Source organism: Cinclus cinclus, chromosome 6, assembly GCF_963662255.1.
Source record: "Cinclus cinclus chromosome 6, bCinCin1.1, whole genome shotgun sequence".
In the NCBI taxonomy this organism is placed as follows: Eukaryota; Metazoa; Chordata; class Aves; order Passeriformes; family Cinclidae; genus Cinclus; species Cinclus cinclus.
Window position 1 is genome coordinate 11,454,780 of NC_085051.1, and position 24,040 is coordinate 11,478,819.

General features: G+C 41.7%; 1 protein-coding gene across 1 annotated transcript; it reads left to right on the top strand.

The window, feature by feature from the left end:
* The first annotated feature begins 7,587 nt into the window (after positions 1–7,587).
* On the top strand, positions 7,588–22,174 carry TMEM41B (transmembrane protein 41B). Its single transcript, XM_062494851.1, has 8 exons — positions 7,588–7,703; positions 9,473–9,590; positions 10,582–10,710; positions 12,323–12,416; positions 13,263–13,367; positions 15,094–15,232; positions 15,693–20,270; positions 21,859–22,174. The coding sequence occupies exons 1-7, from the start codon at positions 7,619–7,621 to the stop codon at positions 15,860–15,862; spliced, it is 840 nt and encodes a 279-aa protein (XP_062350835.1). The 5' UTR covers positions 7,588–7,618; the 3' UTR covers positions 15,863–20,270; positions 21,859–22,174.
* Positions 22,175–24,040: the final 1,866 nt, after the last annotated feature.

Consider the following 24,040-nt stretch of genomic DNA (forward strand, 5'->3'; position numbering starts at 1 on the left):
TAAATCACACGTTGACCCTTCTTATGTTGCTCTGAATTTTTAATGTTTTCCATTGCAGATTACTGGTTTAATGATGACTTGAATGTATTTCTTAAAAATTAACTACGGGTGTGGCTGCATACAGCAAGGGTTTGTTCTTTGTGAACTGGTTATTGGCCCATTCTTTATGGTTGTTTTCTGCAAGCACTTAGACCTCAGAGGCCAGGTTAGGACAAACTCTGAGCACTCTCACTGCAGACATTTTGTAACTCACAGAAAAAGAGATCTAGATGAAAATATGGCATGACATTTGCACGTATTATGATTAGATCATGCGTTCTTAATTTTTCAGTTGTGAAATACATTGTAACAGAAAAGAAACTTCTTCCCTTCCTGTTTCAAATGCAATTCATGCAATTTATCTGAAGGTTGCAAGGAGTCCTTACAATATGGAAAATATTTAGCTGTTCTAAGCTTTTACTCTGGAACTTTTGGGTTTTTTTTTTAAAGTATTGCTGAATTTTCCTACCTTTCCTTTTTCCTTATTCTGCTTTCTTCTACAACCTCTTTCACACTCCCATATTACCTGAACACACTTGCCCATCTTCCTTTCCCCATCAAAATTATTTTTCCACATTTTCTTCCTTAATCAAGTGCCTATCATGTCACTTTTTTCCAAAATATTTGCTGGTCTGCACTTCCAAAGATCCTAATTTTTTTCCTTTCTTACTCCTCCTAAGATGAAATAATTTTTCAGTCAAAAACAAGGATCCTTTTCAGCAACAAAAGCAACTGTGCGAGCACAAGCAGTGAACAGCTTGGATTGGCCAACTGCTGTAAATTCAAGATCATTGCTGGTAAGAAGAGATTCAGAAGCAGCATGAAAAGCAGCAGCACTTCAAACTGTCACTTTTGGAAGAAGGTTGATTAAACCAGTGCCCCTGATATTTTCTCATCTATCTTCTTTCTTAACATTAGGGGACACAGTTAGGACCTCAAATCAGGGCAAATTAAAACAAAAGGAAGTTTCTTTACCACAGTGCAACCTGCTTAGCCTACTTACAGTCGACAAACAAATTGCAGAAAGGAAATGTCAATAGACAGTTGCAATGATATTTTAAGAGCCTAGTAGCAAGAGGAGATCATTCAGGTCCTGATGACTTCCAGCAGGAGGTTCCACTTGGGCCGTTTTTAGGACAGTAGAAAAAGCATCTTAAAAAAAAACTTGATTGACCTCTGCAGCATTGATTTCTGTCATTACTCCAGCAGACCAGACATTGTCAAAGCTACACACCTCAATATGTGTTCAAGACTGGAAATGGCCTGAAGCTGATTCTCCAGACCAACAATCTTTGGTTTGAATGAAACTTCAATTCCCATTTGTAGGAGCAGAATCTGTAATGGCATCTAAAGAAAAATTAAAATGGGTCTTTGATCAGATTAAAGTTGGTGTTTTTGTCAGCATGGAATAATTTACATTTGGAAACTTTTGCCCTCCAGATGAATATGTCCTGCTACATCACTGCTATAGATTAGAAGGAATCCTTGAAGGAACATATTCCTCTTAGCAGGAATATTTGAATTTTCAGCTATGTTAGTATAAACTCAGCTTCAGACAGGGTATAAATCTGATCACTACATTTAATCCTACCCTAGCATTAAATATGAATCACGACTAATGGGTGTGTCTCGGGATAAGGGCCTGTGCATTCTCTACACAGAAATTCATGACTGTGATTGTTATCAAAGCAATAAACACCAGCTTATAAATACCTCAGCTGCAGAGCAGAGCTGTGTGGCTGAAGTCTTGTGCAGCTGCTTTTGAGTCAAGCAAGATCTCTCCCTGCAGCTCCACATCCCACTCTCCTCTCCTGCTGCCTCCCTTTTGGTGTCCCCTGATCATGCTCTGTTCTGCTCTGCCCTGTGTGGGCTCTGCTCTGCTCCACAGGTACCCCCAAGAGCTTTGAAGGAGATTCTGAAGTAGAATAAGGTGCCAGGAATATTTTCTTGCTTTGGAAATATTTTTGCTTCCCTTGTTACCTATCTTGAAGAGTTGGCATTGTCTGTGTTCTTCAATATATTTGCTGCTGCCTGAGCCCATTTTCAGAACTCAGACGCTGTAGGTTGGACTAGAAGTTGGGTTGAGGTGATTGACATGGAGGTGGAGTTGTGCATCCCTCCTCCTGTTACAAACACTAAGTTGGTTATTGCTGCCAGGAGGACACCTGAAATTCCTTGTACTGTGATGAGAACTCCCTCTTTTATTGGCATTTTTAATAAGAGGTTTGACTTTTTAGAGAAGAGGCTTTCCAAGGCTGGGGAAAAAAATAGAACTAGAAGTAAGGTCTCTGAATGGAACTACATTTAAGGAACCTCACAGAGCTTTCATGTTCCTCAGCTGGGGTGGCATAAGCTTATTACAGGGTATGTTTCACTCTTAATTTGTGGTAAGACAAAATAACCTTTAATTCTTGTTTTTTTTGCATTCAAATAGAGGATATGAGCAGACTGACCAGAAAAGTTTCTTTCCCCATTTCATGTACTCCACTGACACATGCAACAGGGAAAAAAAGAAAAAAGAAAGAAAGAAAGAAAAAAAGCTGAGTATTAAAAGGGATTTATTAACCATTAATTAGGAACAAGAGGTGCACATCAGAATTGAGAATCTGGCTCTTATTTTTACCACTTGGAGTTGAAACATCATAGCTATCTGTTTCACTGTGTTCCTAAGTAATTAAGCAGTAATGAAAATAGGTGCATACTATTAAAATCTGCACTTTGTACATTTGTACATTAATCTGTGTACAGTGTATTGCCTGTACGTATGTGCAGTATGTAGCCAAAATGCACATAAATTGGACAGTAGGAGTTAAGAAACATACCTTCTATAAAAAATACCAGGAGAGAAACAAATCTGAATACTTATGATCCCAGAGCTCAGATTCAATTCATTTTAATGCTTAAAAGTTCTGCTGTCCCTTGCTGTCTAGTAATTTTTTCAGCTTTTGTCCTTGAGCATGGAGTTTAAAAGCTTTCATTAACTCTCCTTTGAGCTCCAAGAAATTTTTAATCCTTCATTCACACAAACACCTACAAATAGGTGCTCATTTCTATTTATCTCACTTGTTGGTGACATTTCTCTGTTAATTTTGATCACTACATTCGCATTCTACCCTAAGTTGTCTCCTTAGGTAATGCAGCTGATCATTTTTCAATTACATCCTCAGACTCCTCACTGTAACTGATGAAAGTATGAGCTCAGTGAAACACACAAGCCCCATTCCAAGCAGACAGGTTTATTTGGTTGAAATTAGAATTTAGATAGAATGACAGTAAATGTTTGAGGTTTCATTTCTTGCCATATTTATACAAAATAAAAATGCTAAAACAATGCAGTTTGCTTTGTGGTGGTCAAAAATAAGATAGTAATTGGGGGGGAAGGGTTCAAAATCTTCACTTCTCAAGAAATTGTACATATTATTGTTGATTAATGTTTCTGGGTTTATAATTTTCAGCTAGAAGCTCTCAGGAGGAGGATCACTCAGTCTCTCATCCTCCTTCCTCTTGCTGACAATTAGCATGACTCAGTCCACAAAGCATCAGCAGTGTCAGTGACTCAGCCATGTGACATGAGGCTCTATCAGTCCATCTGGGAGGGATTTAGAAAAGAGGCAATCTAAATTTCTGCGCTGAGGGAAGAGAACTCTTTCAATCTGACAAAACCAAAGCATTTCATCCAGCCAGACACAGAAGGAAGGGACTTCACGGAGCTGACCACTTAGCTGCTGCCCTGATAGATGTCAATCTATTTTGTTACTTTCCAGCAGGTCAGAAAAAGTTTTCTTTTTGGTTCACAGATAATTTGAAAGAACTCATACTCTGCATTTAAGGTGTATTTTCCAAAAACTGTTTCATATAAAGCTTTTGGCCCATTCAGTCTCTAGCCTCTTAAGTACAGAGAGAGACTGCTGCTCCCACTGGTAAAGTCACTGAGCAAACTCCAGCTGGAGACTGGAGTCCTTCTCATTTCTCTGCTGGACAAAGCATTCTGCAGCGTGTGTTCCCTGTCAGGTAGGGCTTACAAAAGTGCTCCAAAAGCAGGGCAGGTTTTGTGCTCTTTCTGAAGTTATACATTATATATAGAGGATGCTTTATACATGGTGAGAGTAAATCTATTTTCAGTCCATAGCTATGGTTTCCCAGTGTGCTGTGGAGTGAAGCTCTTCCTGGCAGTGCTGACCTCAACCATGTGTCACAAATTTCCTTGATACTGAGTTCCAGCTTCAAAACTCTTCATCCTCTAAACCCATACAGGATATGGCCTATGGCAGTAGTTTTATTCTTTGCCTTCTTTCCTGGAAATAAATCTAAGTTAATCTTCTAAATAGAGTCCCTAAATTATTTTATTTACAGAGTGAGCCCTATTATTACAGAGTGAGCCCAGACATGTTTTCCTTTTTTTTTCCTGAGTGAGTGTTGAGGTTCTGCTGACATTCGTTAGGTGTGGACATCTTTGCAGGGGACTATTCAAATTATCAGCAGATACTAAACAGCACTGATAATTCCAAAGTTTAGTGAAATAGACAACTATTCACACCAGCAGTACTCCCCCAGCAAGGGGAACCAAGAACAATGAAGAACAGTTTAAAAATCTGGTGATAATCCAGTCTAACAAATATAATTTGTGCAGTACATATGAACTGCAAAGTGATCTAGCTAATGAATCCTTAAATTTCACTCTGGCAGCAATTCAGAGAGCTGTAGCTCCCTACCAGTGAGGTGATTAGAGTTATCTTCTCTATTTTTAATGAGACATATACTAACACTGTGAGCTTACTGCAGAATCAGCATCCTGGGAATCATCTGCAGGCCATGTGCTTTCTACTGAATGGAAGGGGAAACACGGAGCAAATCTATATTGTTGAAATTGCTTGTTGGGCATTTTATAGTGGTGTCTTGGACAGGGGAACTTCAGAGAATTCAGCAGGAATCAGAAGTTGCTTGGCCTGCATGTCAGTTCACCTGCATTTGGGTTACACAGAGGGGCTACACAATACAGAGCAGATTAATTAGAAATCAGACATCCCCTGGAGCAGGCTCTGCCCAGCTCCTTGGCTCTGAGTGGCTACTGAACAACAACCACACCAAACTGGGATTCATAACCCACCAAATGAACAATCCACCTCACCAAAATGAGACATGGTCCTTGCAGCATCTACAGTTTTAAAGTGTTGTGTACTTGTTTTATTTACATCTTTCAGTCTGCATCTTTCCTCTTGTGTTTAAGGATGACTTGGTGAAGATTTCACTGCATAAAGAGAGCATCTATTTGATACTTTGTGAGAAGTTAGAGAGGAAATAAGTCCCAGTGTTTGAATCATTTTACCTGCAGTTTCAGAAGTAATATCCAAAAAGAGATGATAAACATGATGTGCATTTACAATAGGAGAAAAGGTGCCATTTTCTGCAGTGCCAGTAATTCCCATCTTGCTAGTATGTACAATTTTCTAGTGAAAGGGTTTGAAAAAACAAAGGACTCCCTCATCTGGCATCAATGCCCAGAGCAGCAAGTTCACAGACCTAACCGGCTTCTCAGGGCACTAAATTCCTGAATTATTAATTGCAAATACTAAAAGAGCTAATTACATGATTTAATGAAATAATTTGAAATAGTTTGATTCTAAAATAAACAAATTCTGAGTAAATCATAGGTTCACATGGAATCTACTCATTATTTGGAGGTTTATGTGGAATCTGACCACAGTTTATAGCTTGAATTATTTCCTGCCAGTGGATTTGGCAGGGGCTGTACTTGTGTAATAGCATATTAGACTATTTAGATCTTAAATGAATCATCAACTTCCTGCAGATACTTGCAATGTATCACCAGAGTTTTGTACACGTAGCAATAAAGCCACACTTTTAAGAGCTCTGCTGTTCTGACCTGCATCTGCCTCATGGCTTTGGAAATATCTGTGATCTTGGGAAATACAGCCTATAAATACCACTGCTGTGAAAAAAAAAAAAAAGTCTGCTGGATCCTGTATGAGCAATTAAAGAGCTGTTTAGTCATGGTATGAAGGTGGAGTAATCAGACAAACCAGGCTGAAGTTAAATCGGAGTGTCCAGCTCTCCCAGGAGAGCTTCCTTTCTAGAAGACCCTGAGGAAAGGTTGGACATTTATAAGCAGACACAGCTGGAAAAGAGGCGAGGGGGGGCACAGTAGCTCCATCAGCCAACTCGTCTGCCCAGAAGCTTGTGCCATGTGTGCTGTCCGCAGGGTTCCAGTGCTGGTTCTCCCTGGAGAACTCTCCCTGTCACACTCTGTGCTGCCCGGCCGCTTGGAAGGTTCAGGGATCTCCCGCTGCCAGAAGATTGCAGAGGAAAAGGTGCTTCGAGGTCACATTGGGCTTGAACGCCACGGAATCTGCGAACAACTGGGACAAGTGCCTCTGGCTTTCCTGCGGGATTTCTTACTGGCAGAAACCCACCTGAGGAAAATCCCAGGGCTGATAGAGGAGTTTTCCTTCTTCCCGGCAAATAAACTTTTTTTATTTTCGAACGAGAGTAGCAAAACAACGAAGTTCCCGTTTTCCTGGAAGCCCGGCACTGTTCTAGCGCCAGAGGCGCCGGGGGGCTCCCGGCTCCCGCTCCCTGAGGGGAGATCCCGCTCCCTTCGCTGATGGAAAGCCTTATCGAGGGAACAGGAGCTCGCAGATGGGTTTTATCCCGCTGCCCTGTGGCACGATCGGCCCTGGAGTGTGTGCAGAGAAGGGAAACGAAGCAGGCCAAGGGTCTGGAGCACAAGTGCTGTGGTGAGCGGCTGAGGGAGCTGGAGGTGTTTAGCCTGGAGAAAAGGGGGCTCAGGGGAGATCTCATTGCTCTGCAATTCCCGGAAAGGAGGATGTAGCCAGGGAGGGTCGGGTTCTTTTCCCGGGCAAGCAGCGGCAGGACAAGAGGACACAGCCTATAGAACTTGCCCTCGTGTGCCAAGGGTTGGACATAAGGAGGAATTCCTTCACAGGAAAGGTGATTAGACACTGGAAGGGACTGCCCGCGGACGCGGTGGAGTCGCCGTCCCGGAGGTGTTCGAGGAACGACTGCACGTGGCACTCAGTGCCATGGTCTAATTGACACGGTGGTGCTCGGTCATAGGTTGGGCTCGATGATCCCAGAGGCCTTTCCCACCCTAACCGATCCAGTGATTTCTGTGATTTCTCCGCAGCCAGGGCGGAGGAGCCGGGCTGGGACACTGCCGCCCCGCACCGTATTTACCGCTAGCGAGCGCATTCCCGTTACCGTATATACCCACATGGGTGCAGCCGGCGTTACCGTATTTACCGCCACTAACCCGCCATCGCATTTCAAGGACGTGGAGCCCAACACGTGCTCCCGTACACCGCAGCAAAGCCGTAATGTCCCGAGAAAAGCGCATGCGCCGTGCGGCGGCGGGGGCGGGAGCGCGGCCGCGACCCGGTGGGGTGAGGAGAGGAGGAGCGGCCGGTCCCGCCTCCTCCTTCTGCTCCTCCTGCCCGCGGCTCCCGGTGCTGCCGGTCCCGCCTCCTGCTCCCCGCGGCTCCCGGTGCCGCCAAGGCCTGCCCCGGGCCTGACGCGCCGGGCCCCGGGGCGTCGCGGAGCCATGGCGCAGCGAAGGGTGGCGGAGCGTGGGCCTTGCCAGGCGGCGGCGGCGGAGAACGCCAGGCACCAGCGGCAGCTTCTGGAAGGTGCCGGGGGCTCGGGGCGGCGGGAGAGGGAGTGACCTCGCCCTGGCATCGGACGGTGCGCGGTGCGGCTTGTCGGTGCCTCTGGGCGCCTCGGGCACCGGCCCCGTCCCGCGCGGGCACTGGGGCGGCCGGGCCGGGCCGGGCCGGGCCCCTCACGGTGCGTGTGGGGTGAGGCGGCTCCCTCCCCGCGGGGGCCGTAATGGGACACCGACCCCTTTCCCTTCTCTCCTGCATCAGGTTCCATGTCTGTTTGTGTGTGCTTGTGTTATTCCACTACCGGCGCCCCTAAAGTATAGAAAGTGGAAGTGGCAGAAAGCGCAGTGGGCTGTTTTTCTTTATTTGACCCTATGGGTTGCTTATTTCTTTATTGATCTATCATTTCTTTTGCTCCTTGGAGAAGGTGTTGTCAGAATAATCACGGTTACAGTGCAGTGGAACGCATTGTCCGGAGAGGGTGTGGAGTCTCCCTCACTGGAGATCCTTAAGAACCGTGTGGATGCAGTCCTGGCCCATGAGCTCTGGGATGACCCTGGGAGCTTGGACCGGGTGACCGCTGTGGTCCCTTCCGGCGTGACCGTTCTGTGATTCTGTGCCTGTAACTGCTTCGTGGATACTGCCTTTGGCCTCGGCTGACCCAGTGCACACCTGTGGGGTCGCGCTGACCTTAAACCTAAAAAACCTTAAACCCGATAAAATTGCCAGCTCGCCCAGCCGGCTCCGTGGGTTTCGTCATCCAGTCGCTGCATTTCACAACAGCGAGGTGTCAGCGTGACCCGCTGGAGTGCTGTGTATTGGCATTGCAGTTGTGCCAACGGCATCTGCGAGGGAAAACACAGCCTCGGCTCCTTGTGTGACCCTGGTGTGAAGCTGGGTGAGCCTCAAAGTACCTCAGGAGAGAGTGGTTTAAATGCATGCACACATAGACACCATGTGTCTATATGTGTGGGTGCAGAGAGTACTTAGTGTGGTGTTCATTTCCGTTTTAAATTCTTTGTGTGTGGTTGCATTTGTTTTAATCGGTGTATTGCACGTATGTGGTCATCTTGATAAAAATCTAAAATACAGAAGAGGCCTAAAATGTCATTGTGTCACTCACTGTACTCCCATTGCTTCCACTACACAAGGATTTAAAGGTTAATAAGCACTTAGGTATATCCACGTGAGTGCAAAATATGTGTTCTTGCCGAGACTGGAAGCTGTGATCTTTGTATCACAGGCTACTGTATGCGTGTTTATGCAGGTTTCCTCCTAATGAGTGTGTCTCACCTAACTGGCTGTGTCTGGTAGTCTTTCATTAGAGGGGGAAAAAAACCCCAAAATCTGTTAATGAGCAGGTTTTAAAGTTATGCTGTACATCTGGGAAATTTAACTTCAAGTGATATCTCTAGTAAATTAGACTACAGAAGATTTCTGGCAAAAAGGAAAACATAGGTATGGCTTATGTTGATAAGCTGTGTTGTTTTCTTTTTATGAATGTATTTATTAATTGAGGTTTCAATTATTATGGATCACAGAAGGTGACTTCTGTGGGATGTTTGTTGGTGTAAAAACTTCCAAGCTGTTTGAAGGCTTTCAGGGGATGTAAGTGATGTGTGTTATTGAAAGCATTGGAAGGAAGATGTCCACAGAGTGACTTTAATATTGTTTACTTTAATATTCCCTTAAAGGATAAGTTTGAGATCTGTTGTTAGTTTGGAGGGATGGTTTTTTCTTGTTTTGTTTTGCTGGTGCTAGGGTTTTTTCTAACTTTGTTTCCCGTTTAATTTCAGGGAAAGCTCTTGCAGAAGGTGGATCAGCTCGGACGTCACTTCTTATTTTAGTGTCCATCTTCTTATCAGCTGCTTTCCTTATGTTCCTGGTATATAAAAATTTTCCACAACTTAGTGAGTAAGTATGTTATGAAAGTTTAGTTTATCAATTTATTTGCTTTTCAGTATCAGATTGTAGAGGAGCCTCTGTGGGGATGTGACAAACTCGGAGAATTGTTCTTGATCTAAGGCTTCTGTTGCACAGTGGAGATCCCTTGTCTTGAGGTGTTCCCCTTGGCACATTATCATTGGTAACTGTCTCTGTTCTTAACCACTTTCAGCTGAGAGGCAGAGTGCTTGGTTCAAGCTGAGTTCATTTGAAACTTCTTTGTGCCTTGGTGAAACTGGAGGCTGTCACCAAAAGGAGATCCTTCCTCCTTTCTAGCTGAACTTTGCCTTCTCTTTTTCTCTTTTTGGTTGCACCCAGTACTTGTGTTGGGATGGCAGGCAGCCTGGCAGGTGGAAGCCTGTTTGTCTGACAGCTTTCTTTTTCACTTTTAATAGTTAAATTTCTGTCTGATTAACTTGCTCAACAAGGTCAGTTTGCCATGGCCCATCCCTAAACCTGATACAGAGAAAGTGAAGGCACTCAAGTGTGCTGGCCAGGGTTGCACCAGATTGAGGTGTGACATGAGATTTTGCCCTTAGAACTTTGTGAGGTGAAGTTCTGCCACTCCTGCTGCACTTCAACTGTTATGACCCCAGCACTGAGGCAGCTGCAGTTGGTTTTGGCTGAAATGTTGGCTGCTTTCACTTGCCAAGGTTTGGCTTGTGCAATTTTTTTCTTTTTGATCAGTACTTGGTAAGAAAAAAAATAGAAAAGAAGCACACTGTTGTACTGAATAAAAAATCCAACTTGCAAATATCTAAAATTGGGGATTTTCTAATGTAAACCACACTGTAAATATTAGGTGTTCATCTGAGAACGTTATTACAACAATAATCATGGTTTGTTTGCTGAAGCTGTAATTTAGTGATGTAGTGTATCTAATTATCTCTGTATTCAGTAAGTAATTGTTCTACACTGTTTGATTATATTTCCATCATTCCTGCTTTTTTTTCCTCTCCAGAGAAGAAAGAGAATGTATAAAGGTTCCTAGAGATATGGATGATGCAAAGGCCTTGGGAAAAGTCTTGTCCAAATACAAGGACACATTTTACGTTCAAGTGTTAGTGGCTTATTTTGCCACATACGTTTTGTATCCTTTTTCTGATATAAAGGGCAGTTTTGATGTAGTCATGCTTCTCTGAAAAGGTAAATGAAAAATACAAATCGATAAATTCTTGGTCGTGGGTGAAGTTTAATGTATTTAGGAGTGTCTACAAAGAGACACAAATACTTTAAGATCCTGGAAATTTAAAAACATTTCTCTGTATATTAGGCTTGGTCTCACTTTAGTGTTATGACTTTTAAAATAAAGTGAATTTTGAGGTAGAAATTACTCTTTATTCTAAAAGAAAATTGAGACTACTGCACTGCTCTTTCTCGAGACATTCAAATTTCCACATATGGGTATTTATAGAGTATTTAGGAGTATTTCTGAAGGAAAGTATTTTGAGCCATCTTTCGTCTCTGCACTGCCCAAATTCACAAAACCAAAACTGTTTTCTTTTAGAGAGACAAATTTCTGAAGTACTTTCTGTCCAGGGAGGCACAAAGGCTACCTATGTCCTGCATTGACGTCTTTGTCCTGAGTGCTGAATATATTAAGTAATCATTAAACACACTCTTAACTGGAACACTTAACTAAAGGTTAATAACTTTAAAGCTGTAGGAGAGGTTTGTTTCACAGTTTTAATGCAGGAGACTTTTGTAACTCAGGACAGTCAACACTGAACGTGCCATTAGTAATTATCCTTCAGCTTGTTCTTTCAAAGTATTCCACAAAAAGTATTTCGTATTTCCCAAATTATAGATCTAGGCAGAAAATTAAAATATTAACTTATAGCTTAACAAGGAGTAGACTAAACTGGGTCTTTATGAAGCTGCTCTAGAAGTTCTAGATGTGACGACCTTTACTGTCTCAACAGGAGAATGTGATCAGTTTCCACTCAGGGCACAGTTACCTCTGAACCTTGACATGACTCAGCAAAAGCTGTACTGGCTGTAATGCACTTGGGAAGATTATTGGGCTTTTTAATATTTCAGTCAATTCAACTTGAGTAAAATAGTGTGCAGCTTTTCTTTTTGCTTTATAACTTTTCTATCCAAAGTGGGCAATGCTTCATAGTCTCAAGTATGCCTAGCAAGCCTTAAGTCCAACAACCTGCTTGCTTATGCTGCAGAAACCTAATTTTTGCCTTCTTAAAAATTCCTGACTGAAATTAGTGATGAGCTGTTGTTGTTAGTGATTACACCAAGCCTGTTTGTAAGGAAGTGGTAGCTGCCTTCATACATTTTGGTCTTCCATGCAACTTGTGCTTATGGGCTCGGACAGGCCTGTGAACTTTCCAGAGAGAATGTCTGAAACTGCACATCTCTAGTCAACAGTGTAAAATCAGAAATACATGTTTCCTGGAAGCCACAATAAATACTGTGTGGCAGTTGGAGCACAGATAAAGAGAAAAATGCAGTCAGCTTTTATTACTTAGGGACTTATCCTTTGTATGTGTAGTGACAGGTCTACACCTTCTTTGCTCTGTGCTTGAGCTTCTTGTGCTACTCCACGAAAGGCTTTTTGAAGTAAGGATCTTGAGAGGCCGTGCCTATTTATGCTTTTTCAAATTGTGAAATGTATCCTGACTGCTTATAAAATTAAAAAGTGTGTAACTTTTTAGAAATGTGTTTTGCCTTAACTAAGATACATCCAGCTTGCAAACATTTGCTATTCCTGGGTCTATATTTCTCAGTATCCTGTCAGGGTTTCTTTATCCCTTTCCACTGGCCTTATTTCTTGTTTGTTTGGTAAGTATAGAAAGTTTGTGAGGGCATATATTTCTTTCTGTCCATTTGGAATACAGCCAAGCATCTGAGCAGTTTCCTTTTGGAAATTATCAGTCTGAAACTGGTGTATACTTCAGTTTCTGATGAACTATTGAGTTCTTACTCAGCTCTGCTTCAAGAATGTCATTACCCACAAAATTCACTGTCACACTGGATGATAATCCAAAACACTGAGCTGTTTCTCCAGGTTTTCTTAATAATGAAGGCATTTGAATGTGAATCAGCCAGAGTTTCGTTTGCTCTAAATTTGTTTAGCATCTGCCAGAACCCAGTCGTAATTTCACAACACAATTACTGTGGTTTTATTATCACACTGCAAAATGCGTCTGTTTTTAAACTGGCTTAAATATGCAAGAAGCTTAGTTTAAGATTTGAAATGTATATTATCAACAAGCTTTAAAATATGTCATGGGCAAAAGATGCAATCATAATGAGCCTTAGTATTGAGAAGGTCAGGAGGACCCGGTTCAGCTTTCATATTTGAATTCTCTAATGGAATTGTGCCTCTTATTTGAAAAGCTTTCATTATTCAAAGTCTTAAAACTGCAGAAGCACTCAATATTAATTGATAAGTAATCAATGTTGCCTACTTTGTGTGTTGAGATTGATCGAAATTCCCAGGAAATAAACTGTCTTGGGTCAACAACATTCTTAGGGAGTGTGTACATACTGCTGGAGGAGAGCCCTAATGGAGTGGAGGGCTACATAGAAACCTACTCCAGCTAGGCAGTGTAGTTAATACAGACACAAAGCTGACATTAATTGGAGTTTTTTGCTCATTTGTTGTCTGGTTGTTTTATTTTTCAGTGCTCAGGACTTGGAGCTTCATTTTGCTATATGCTGTCATACCTAGTGGGACGTCCTGTTGTGTACAGATATTTAACAGAAAAAGCAGTAAAATGGTCAGAACAGGTAAGGTTTCTAGAGATGCTGGAACTTATGGTACAAAATGTGTAATGAAATAGCATGGAAAACTAGGAGACCTGTGGTCATGTATCCAGTTGCACAGAAGGGATTCTGGAAGTATTCCTAATTTTATGTGTTTCCCATGAAAAAGTTGTTCTTACCTAGGAAGTATTTGCAACTGATCACCCCCTTCATTTATTTAGTGTCAATAGGAAACCTCTTGAGCTTCAGGAAATTTCAAGTAATGGCTCTCCAAGCATTAGCACTGGTGAAAGCTGGGTTTGTATTTTTGTGTTGGAGGAACCTGTAGCTATATGTCTGATTGACAAGACCTTAATTTGAACATGTTTTTGTAGTTAGAGCATTTAGAAACTTTTTCTTGTGGTGTCTGGTAAAATTAGTTTCAGCAAGCCTTGATTGCGAGATGAACCTAAAGGTTTTGCAGCACAGCAATACAGTGTGAGTTGTATTTGACCTTAGGTGTCTTTCTTTGATGCTCTAAAACATTCAAACACATTTTTATTTTTGGCAAGTATGTACCACATGTACTTTGTTCCAGATCTTTTTGAATCACATAAAAATGCTTAAACTTGTTCTCATTAGATAAGATATGGAGCTGTGTCTGGCACAATTGACCTTGTTAGATTATGTAGTACCATTTTGACTCTTGACCCAAATAAATCTTAATATTGCAGTGTAATCTTGAGGCTACTCTGAGTAGCAGATGGTTACTATTGCCATTGTAGAACTGAACATGTGATTTAAAATTGCATGTGCAGTTCATATCTGACTGTTTCCAGGTTAATTGGACTGTATCGTGCTTATCGTATTGAGGTTAAGGCATTTTATATACAGCATTAATCAATATTTAAGTACAATCCTTCATTAAGGTTTAAAAAACTCACAGTGCTCCTGATTTTGATGTTACAGTAAAATCTAAATTTGGTTAAAACTGAAAAATAGGGATGAGCTGCCATGTGAGACTTCAGGTGGAATTGCAATCAGACATGGTTTGTTTTCAATTGTTTGAGGCTTAAGCTTAGTGCAGGTCTGCCAGGATAGGCTGGAGCTGTGGATGCTTGGCTGTCCTTGCAGCTTGGCTTGAGGTTGCACTTGCTGTCTGAGAGGGCTGATGTGCTAGAGACAGGCTGGAAGGAGAAGAGGCTTTGTTGTAGCGTTGGTGTAAGGAGCTGGGCTAGACCTGAGAACATAATTAAGACTGTGAATGAAGCTGGAGCTGTTGCTGCTCCTGGGTAAATGTTAATGCTGGGCACTGTAACCTCTGGGGAGACAGGCTTTGGAACTGTGCTGGGAGCAGCCACCTCATGAAGTTCAGAGCTGTGACCTGGCTGAGGAGTTCCAGCTGTGTTTCAAGCCTGATCACGAGTTGGGTCAGAATGGCTTGAGGGACAAACTGCATTGTTAGCTCCTGCAAAAGCTTTAGGACTGGGATGACAGGCTGGCTGTGGTGACTGGGCTGTGACTCTGCCTATGACTCGGTGGCTGAGTCAGTCAGACACATCTCCACTGCTCTGCCACACAGCTATTTCCAGGCTGATCTCAGTGCTATTTAACAGGTGACCGACTGGGCACTCCTCCCCACATCACACATTTTCAACTGATTTTTATGTTTTCAACATGTAAATGTCTATAATAAAACCCTTTAAACCTCTATGGTTGTGTATTTTCAAGGCAGGGATTTTTTTAAACAAGTTTTTGTTTGTCTTGGCAGGTTGAACGACATAGAGAACACCTCATTAACTACATAATATTTTTGAGAATAACACCTTTCCTCCCCAACTGGTTTATCAATATCACATCTCCTGTAATCAACGTGCCACTGAAAGTGTTTTTCATTGGCACTTTCCTAGGTAAGAACTGTGGCTAGTGAGCCACATTTTGGGGTGGCCAGAAGAAGGGGTTTACACTATAGCTTTTAAATGGGCATATTTTTTGCACATACTTTTAAATCTGATTAGGAAACAATTCAGTATTTTGCCTTTATTAACTTTTTCATAAAGTTCATTATCTTTCCTTTATGAAAAATCAGTTTGTAAAGAGGTAACTTGAAATCTGCGGAGTCTAAAGAGCAGAGATTATTTGCTCAATCTCTTGTATTTGAGTTTGCATTAAAAATATTAAGAATGGCTTAAAACCAGTTCTTTGGATAAAGGTCTTTTTATCTTTGAATTCTGTATTCACAGCCCTCTTTTAAAACAAAAGAAGTATGAGACAACAAAATCTCAACAATCCGGTGTTAAAATTTGGATGACTAATTTTTAAGGGTTTTTTACCCTAACAAGCTATTTTTTCATCCTTTCCTTGTTCCAGGTGTAGCACCACCGTCTTTTGTAGCCATTAAGGCAGGAACAACGCTGTACCAGCTTACAACAGCAGGGGAAGCTGTTTCCTGGAACTCTGTTTTTGTTCTCATGATTCTAGCTATCCTCTCCATTCTACCAGCTCTCTTCCAGAAGAAACTGAAACAGAAGTTTGAATAAGGATCAAACTGGACCAGAATTTCCCATACTTCATCTCAGGATCAGCACTTCTGATATTTGTATATTTGCTTTTCTATTGGATCTTAAGCAATTAGAGGACAGGCTTGTGGTTGATAAGAATGTCTTTAAATGAACACATGGCCTGAAACTGAAGGAAATGTGTTCAGAAATGTACTGCATATAGTTTTGTAACCAAACCACCAGTGTTTTACTTTGGGAGGGGGTGTATGTGTGGCACTCGGGGTGAGGGAAGTGAGAACATAGATGTAACATTTTGCTCTAGTTACATGCAGAGCAAAAACTGTGATGTAGAAATAAACTACAGGTGATGCTTTCTAACACTTGCAGGAAAATCCCCTGAACTGTTCAGTCCAACTTTGTAACATTTTCTGTAGGCTTGCATGTGATCTGGTCTGAGTGCATTTCTCACTAACAATATTTCCCTTCTTTTTTTGCCTTGGGGAGTTTCAAAATAATATTACGGTGCTCACTCAGACACAAAGGTTCTTTGCAGTACTTTAACTACAATGTTATTCTCATCCTGGTTGTTTACTTCTCTTTATTAGTGCTGTATGGAATTAAATACTTGAACCTACATCTGCTTTACTTACTGGATTAACAAAGGCGAAGTGTCACATCATTCCCTCTTGGTCCCTGTAAAGTTTTATTCTGGGAGTGGGTATAGGAAGGGAGGGAGCAGCTTAGAATTCTTATCTTGGCTAGTTGATGATTTTTTTAAGTTCTAATTTTTAATTTTTTAACTGTTGATTATTTTGCCAATATTTCACTTGCATAGATTTATCCTGCTAATTTAAGAAAGTGATGGTATGATTATATAAAACTTACAGTTCTCAAGTGATTTAAAAACGCTTAAGCAGTGTAACACTACCATTTCTCAAGCAATATGTAAAGAGTATAAAATTTGTCATTTTGCAGCTTGATTAGCTAAAGGAAAATCAGGTACACAAACTGGTGCAGTTCCTATCAAACAGCTGATCCCGAATAATGTTCAGAGCACCATGGAACAGCAGGCTTTTATGTCGGTGTATGTAAAAATGGGGGTTCCATTGTCTGCCAAGGCAGTGACTGGCCATGGGCAACCAGCCATGACTCACCTTCAGCAGCAGTCTGTGTATGTATTCTCTCAGCAAGGTACAAGATACCTCCCCCTGTGCTTCCAGCTGTGGTGGTTGTTGTGTTGTCAGTGGAACCCCATCAAACTGAGGCCCTGGTCATGAGGAACTGGGGAGCACGTTGGTGTTTTACCCAACTGAAACCAGTGCTGCTCACGTGGCTTAAGCTAATGCCCCTGCAGTGTCTTGCTGGAAAGGGACTCGGCACATCAGCATGTGCTCCAGTTCCAGGGTTTGTCTGTCTGTGTCCTCGTGTTAACTCATAACCATATCATAGATCTTCGAGATGTGAGAGAGCAGTTCATGAATGTGATAATATAAAAGGTACTGACTGGTACCTTTAAAGGGTTTATTCATTTTTGTAACATAATGTTAATTGACTGCTTTGTTTCATCACAGTATTACTTGTAAATATATAGTAAATATTATTGATACACCATTTGTCTTTTATTTAAGTCCAGGCTGCACAGTAAATGATATTTTTTACATAAGTATATAAAGGAATTTATATCAGTTCTGTTTGCAAGTTTATTGTAAGACCGTTCAGCTTCAGCAATTCTTCTGTTATTTAGAATTTACTCTAAAAGTGTACTTTGGCATTTAAACCTGAACAGTGATTACTTTTATTGCAGCCATTCTAATTTCCAGAGCTCCTCTAGCCAGGGGATTTATTCCATAGTAAACTTGGATGTGAATTGAGCTGTGTGTCCCCTGGACTGGTGTGTGTGAAGCTGCTGTAGATTTACAGCCTACTTTTCTGCAGAGTTATCTTTTCATGCCGATGAACTCTCAGAATAAATTACTTACTACTTATTTTCCAGTGGCTTTTCTCAAGATTTGTCTCAATTCCTGGTCAGTAACAGAAGCTGTTGTAAAATCCCTCCCATGCTGTGTAGAGCCAATGTTTTGGTGAAACCTTTTCGTGACTCGTGCTATCACTTGATGCTTTCACTGAGTTGTTTCACTATGGAGATGGGATCAGGCTTTGTTACTGAAAACCTGTTGTGTTTCAGCCACAAGACTGACCTCCCATCACAATAACTAAAAGCCTTAAGACCTTAAAAAGGTTCAAAATAGGGTTCTTTGCTTTTTCAAAACCTTAGCATTTTTTTTAACCCATCCCTTCTGTGTTTTATCTTCAGCTGCCAGCAGCCTGAGGTGCTTTCCTATCCTGTGAGGACTTCTGAGGGTTGTGCAGAGTAAGGCAGGCCTTGTGGAAAGCAAAAAAAAGCACTGTGCTGTGGGGTAGTGTACTAGTCTGCTCTTTCCTTTAGGGAATCCAGCAAGTGATGCAAGAGATAGCCATAACACTTCCACAGAAAAACAGTAGCTACCATGAAACAAACCAGGACTTCAGTAAGATGTAGCTTTGTTTTTTAATTGCAAGGGATTTTGAGCTGTTAGGTAACCTGTTTATCTTTTGGAATTTTTTTTTGTGATACCTGCATGACATCATCACTAAGTGTCTCTTGCCATTTGATAATAAAGCTGTTATATAAAATCTGAAACACTGTATTTTTTTAGTATAATGAAGCATGCTGAACTTCCCTTTAAGCCTAATTTTTATTAATCTGTTTAAAAGGGGCGAGTTCTTTTTAAATGGTAATTTTAGTGATTGATAAAAAACCGAGCTGATTACACCTGTAGATGAGATTAATTCTGTTTCTGCCTTTATTTCAAAATAGGTAGGTAAATTTGACTTGCTTTTTTCTCTGAAATTAATTTCTCACGGCAGTAATTTTAAAAATTTTGTTTGGTTTGCACTGGAAGGTAACTGGGTCTAACTTCTGTATCTTCAAATATATCTATTTGCAAAAAGTGCCTCTTTTTTTTTTTTTTTTTTTTTTTTGCATTAATCCCTTATGGAAGACCCCTGTGCCAAAGTTATTTCAGCTTCATTCACCTTCCCTTAATGTTCTGTCAAGGCCAGTTCATGAAATGCTTTTTCTTTGTATAAAAACCTTGCTGGAAGGGTAAGACAGAAGAGAAGTCAAAAATGAGAAGCTTTTGTTAGTGAACAATGCTGTTATGCAAAGTCAAAACATGTTTGTGTTTTTAGGCAGCTGAAGATGTTTTGTGTGTTTCTGAGAATTCTCGTCATGTAGTTTCCTTCTGTCATAGGGTGGGGTTTGGGAACCCTGTGGTTTAGTATGGCAGTGCTAAGAGGGAAATGAAAAAGGGTTTTGACAGGAAAGCAGGACCCAGAGCAACTTTTTAAAATTTCCATCAAAGAGAAGGGAATACTCTTTGAGTATTTTTATGACCAACTGATGTCTTGAAATGACAGACATTTATAACTCTCAGCTGGTGACTTTATAGCTCCAGGTCACCCAAACTGAAAGAAGTTACAGCCTTTTAGTTCTGGCAATGAATAAAATAATGGCATAACATATTTACTAACATACCATAACTTCCCCCTCCAATTCTTAGAAATGCTCCACCTAGTGTGATAATTCCCATTTCCTTATTTTATAGTACACAAGGAAGAATTTAGGTCTGGATTGCAAGAGCTCAGTCAGTGACTGGTGTATATGTGAGAAGCCTCATAAAAGCTTTCTGTAGACAGTCTTCCAAACAGACAGAGAATTCTGCTCCTGTGCAGCTGTGGAACTTGAGTGGTGTCCTCATAGCCTTAAAAGGCCCTGGTAGGCACTTGAGCGGGCTGGAAATGCTTCAATGGGAAATAACTTTTAAAATTCTGCCTCAGAATTGAGATCTAATGTTGCATTCATAACTCTTGATTTTTCTTTTACAACCTAGCCCTAAGGAGTTGTATCTCAAACCTGGAATTTGCAGTGTTTACTGTACTTGGAACAATTCCATGTCATGAAGGAGTATTCTGAGCAGATCACTATTTCATTTTATGTTTAACTCTTCTGTGTTAAACTGATTTCTCATTATTGTGAGAATGATAAACTCTCAGTCAACCCTGAACTTGTGAAGGATTTGCTTTTTCAGCTGGATCCCTCTAAGTTTATGAGGTCTGATGGGATTCATCCAAGAGTACTCAAAGAGCTGGCTGGTGTCATCATGAGACCTCTCTCAATGATTTCTGAATCTTGGCAATCTGGAGAGATCCCAGTCTACTGGAAGCTGGGCAAATATTGTCCCAATTTTCAAGAAGGATGAGCATGTGAACTCCAGGCCTGTCAGTCTCACTTCCCTGCCCAATAAAATCATGGAGAAGATTCAGTGAAGCTTTTGATACCGTCTCTCACAGTCTCCCTCTGGACACAATGCCCAGCACTCAGCTGGCTAAACACACCACGTGAGAGGTGAGTGACTGGCTCAGGGTCAAAGGGTTGTAAGTGAATGCAGTGACATCACTAGTGGTTCCTGTCACTGATGGGGCTCTGCAGGGTTCCGTCCTCAGCCCCATTCTCATCAACATCTTCATTAATGACCTGGACAAAGGACTGGAAAGAATACCAAGTAAGGACTGGAAGGAGCACTAAGTAAGTTTGCTAGCTGTACTAAATTGGGAGGAGCTGTAGATTCCCTCGAGGACAGATGCCCTGCAGAGCGACCATGACAAGGGATGGGTGATCAACAACAATATGAAGTTTAATAAAGACAAGTGCTGGATTCTGCACCTTGGTATGGAGCAGCCCTGGATGTATGGACAGGCTAGGGAATGAGATGCTGGAGAGCAGCACCATGGAACAGGAGCTGAGGGTTGTAGTTGGTAAATTGAGCATCAGTCCATAGTGTGGGCTCCTGGAGCTGGGGAGAAGAGGGACAGTGCTGCATGGGAGTTTAGGAAATGTTCCACACCCTGAAGTGTCAGTTCTGCTCTGAGCTGTGCCCTGATGTGTGAGGATCTGTGTGTTAGGTGACCTGGTGTGCAGGATCTATTCCACAAGTCTCTTGTGTAGATCTCGCACCAAATAAATGGTCAGTAAGTTGCAGCCAAATTCAAGTGGCTGGTTTTGCAGACTGGAGAAGATTGCTTTAGTGGTAAGAGTAGCTGATTGGATTTTTGTTTTCTTAAAGAATCAAGAGTAAATATCTTAATCAGAGTCATTAGAAGACACTACATATGATCAGCACCCTGACAACTGGAGCAATTCGTTTGTGCTTTGAGCTCTGTTACTTTCCGAAGCTTAGCTCATCTTGGGAAACAGCTGCCCAGAAAAAAAAAAGAAATAGCCCCATTTCAGACTTCTTAAATTCTCTGAGCAATGTCGAATGGAACTGTAATTTGCTGTTGGGTTTTCCTATTGCTTAATAAATAAACTCTTCCAATAATCGTGACTGGGATCGATGGCAAAGTAAATCTAAATTAGGTAGTATGAGGAATACTCAAGATATCTTTGCATCAAGTTCTGTTCTTCACTATTTTAAAGACTTCATTCTCTTTGATTTCAGGTTTGAGCTTGAAAGTACAAGTCTTTGCCATGGAAAACAGCAGCTGAATCAACACTGATAGTCTTTGCCAAAGACAATGAATCTTTTCAATCTCTTCCTATTTACTAATATATCTAAGGAATCTTAGTTTCCACAGAATTCACAGTTCCACAGATTTTCTCAAGATCATAAGGAATACTTTAAAGAATTCTTAATGTTGTCTAGAGTGTTGTTTTACTCAAGGACATCTAAACCATTTGCCAAGTTTCCTGACAGAATTGCCATATTTTGTCATTCCCTGTGATGGGAACATTGGTCAAGGCTACTAACAGATTAAAGCTACTGGCCTTTGAAGTAGATGTCACAGAAGTTCTTTGTGGTCAAAGTTCTTTGTAGGCAAGAGTATTTCAGAAATGAAAGAATTGGAGAGGAAAAAGATACAATGGAAAAGAGTCATTGATAAAGTGGGAGGAGAAAGGTTTGACTTTTTTTTTTTTTACTTTTTTTTCTTTTCAGGTACATCTGCTGGAGGAGCACAGTTGAGAGGGACTATGCTGTAAGCTGTCTTGGAATGCAGAGAATTTATCTGACAAAATAGGAAAGAGCTTTTCACAGCAAAAATTTGAGTTAACGTTTTGTTGGTTCTGATTCACACAGTTCACCCATCTTGTCCATTTCTTGTAACAATTCAAAGCAAATCTGAGTTTCTTAGTCTGAGACTCTCCTTTTAAAAAAATATTTCTTGTTCCTTACCCTGTTGCATAGTAAGGCATGTGTGCATTTCAGTAGTTTTGCTCAACAATAACCCTGATAAACCTCTGTTTTCTTACTGGCCCATGTAATCTGTATTTACTGATTATTTACAAAATACATGGTTACTTCTGGAACAGTTAAGATGCAAGAACACCTTTTTATTTCCCTGTTTTACTCTTTGACAAAAAGCCCCTGCCAATGTTGCAAGTGTCAGAAGAGACCCTCAGGCTATGGCATTTGTTGTAAGGGTTAAACTACGGTTCAGGCTTACTCAAAAGAGGTTCACCACGTGCTGAATATATTGTCCTTTGCCACACTGAAAGCAGATTGAGAAGACAAATGTGCAAAAAATGTCTAGACAACACAGCAGAGTAAGAGCAACCAGATTTAGCTATTTCTGGTCTCTGTTGTGCCTTCCACACACCACCAGGCAGGCTCTACACAATCTTACTCTGCTTTTTGTAAAGTAAACTCGAGCCCTTCACTCTAGTATTGCTCCTACCCTGCCATCTTTGTTGAAATCTTTCCCTTGAGTTAAATAATGCTTTAAAGCCGACCTCTCAGTCAGACCTAAGCAACCCTTTCTTTCACTGATAACCCATTCTCTGGCCATACTGTTTTAATCAAGTGAACACTGATAGCACCAGTGCTATCCTAACAGTTTTTTCCTAGTTCTCAGAAGGATGTCCAGGTGCCCACAACTCACTGGACACTGTGGCCTAAGAGTTTAGCTGTTGTACTACAAAAGGCTGTAAACCATTGGCAGTGAAGTCCTCTTAGAGGTGCTGCTGTTTCTAGTCCCTACAGACAGCTTGGTCTGTCTTGGCAATGGAAACTCAAATAGGTGATGTTTCCTATGCTTGGCAGTGTTTAAAGTTAGATCGGTGTCTGATCAATTCAGCATTATGGATGCAACCATAACTACTTGGTTGGCCCTGGATAATAATCATTATCATTAAAGACTGCAAAGTTTTAATTTCTCTTCTTATAAGCCCTACACGATATGGAAGGATGTATATGCCACAAATAGAGAACGGAGAGAGGAAAGGAAGGGGAACTTCTTATAGGCCTAATTTTAGGCTAGCATGACCATCCCAGGTGCCTCTATCGCCAGAGGAAAAAAAGGACTCTCAAGGCAGAACATGTCTCCGTGTCGCTTGTCCCTCAGCAGCTCTGTTCAAGTCATCCTTCCACAGGGCTTGTTCTCCTTTTCACACTGAGCCGGAGGGGAGAGTGGACTTCACTCTGTGCAATCCCAACTGTTAACAGAGATGTGTGTGATGTTAATCCAAATAGGAAAAGGAAAACAACCTTAGAGCCAAGCTATCCCTAAAGCATTTCCCTGCACACACAGCTGCTTCAAAAGCTGTGGTGCCACAACAGCCACCGAGGCTGTGGGGACGGGAAGATGAAGGTGCCAGGAGGATGCAAGCCCAGAGCTGTTCCGTGTCCTGAGCAAGCAGCTCCAGCAGCGCCTTCCTGGCCTCTGGCATCCAGCTGCACCCAGCTCTGGGCTCCGCAGTACAGGAGAGACATGGAGCACCTGGAGTGGCTCCAGGGGAGGTTATAAAATTCATCAAGGGGCTGGAGCATCTCTCCCCTGAGGAGGAGCTGAGGGAACTGCGCCTGGACACAACAGGTTGGACTCTATGTCAGAGGTCTTTTCCAACCTAATTGATTCTGTGATTCTGTTCAGCCTCGAGAAGAGAGGAGTGGGAGAGGACCTCATCAGTGTCTGTAAATATCCAAAGTGGAAGTGACAGAGGATGAGGCATGCTCTGTTCGGTGGTGTCAAGCAAAGGGACAAGAGGCAACGGGAAGAAGCACGGAATTCCACGTGAACGTGAGGAAGAACCTCTTTAGAGCGCAGTGACCCAGCATTGAACAGGCTGCCCAGAGAGACGTGCGGTCTCCCTCAGCAGAGATATTCAAGATCGGTCAGAAT

Bases quoted from the DNA above. Each gene is read 5' to 3' on its own strand.
- TMEM41B (XM_062494851.1), top strand. From the start codon at position 7,619: ATGGCGCAGCGAAGGGTGGCGGAGCGTGGGCCTTGCCAGGCGGCGGCG. The intron at 13,368-15,093 runs GTAAGGTTTCTA...TTGTCTTGGCAG, and splicing joins CAGTAAAATGGTCAGAACAG to GTTGAACGACATAGAGAACA. The intron at 15,233-15,692 runs GTAAGAACTGTG...TCCTTGTTCCAG, and splicing joins TTTCATTGGCACTTTCCTAG to GTGTAGCACCACCGTCTTTT.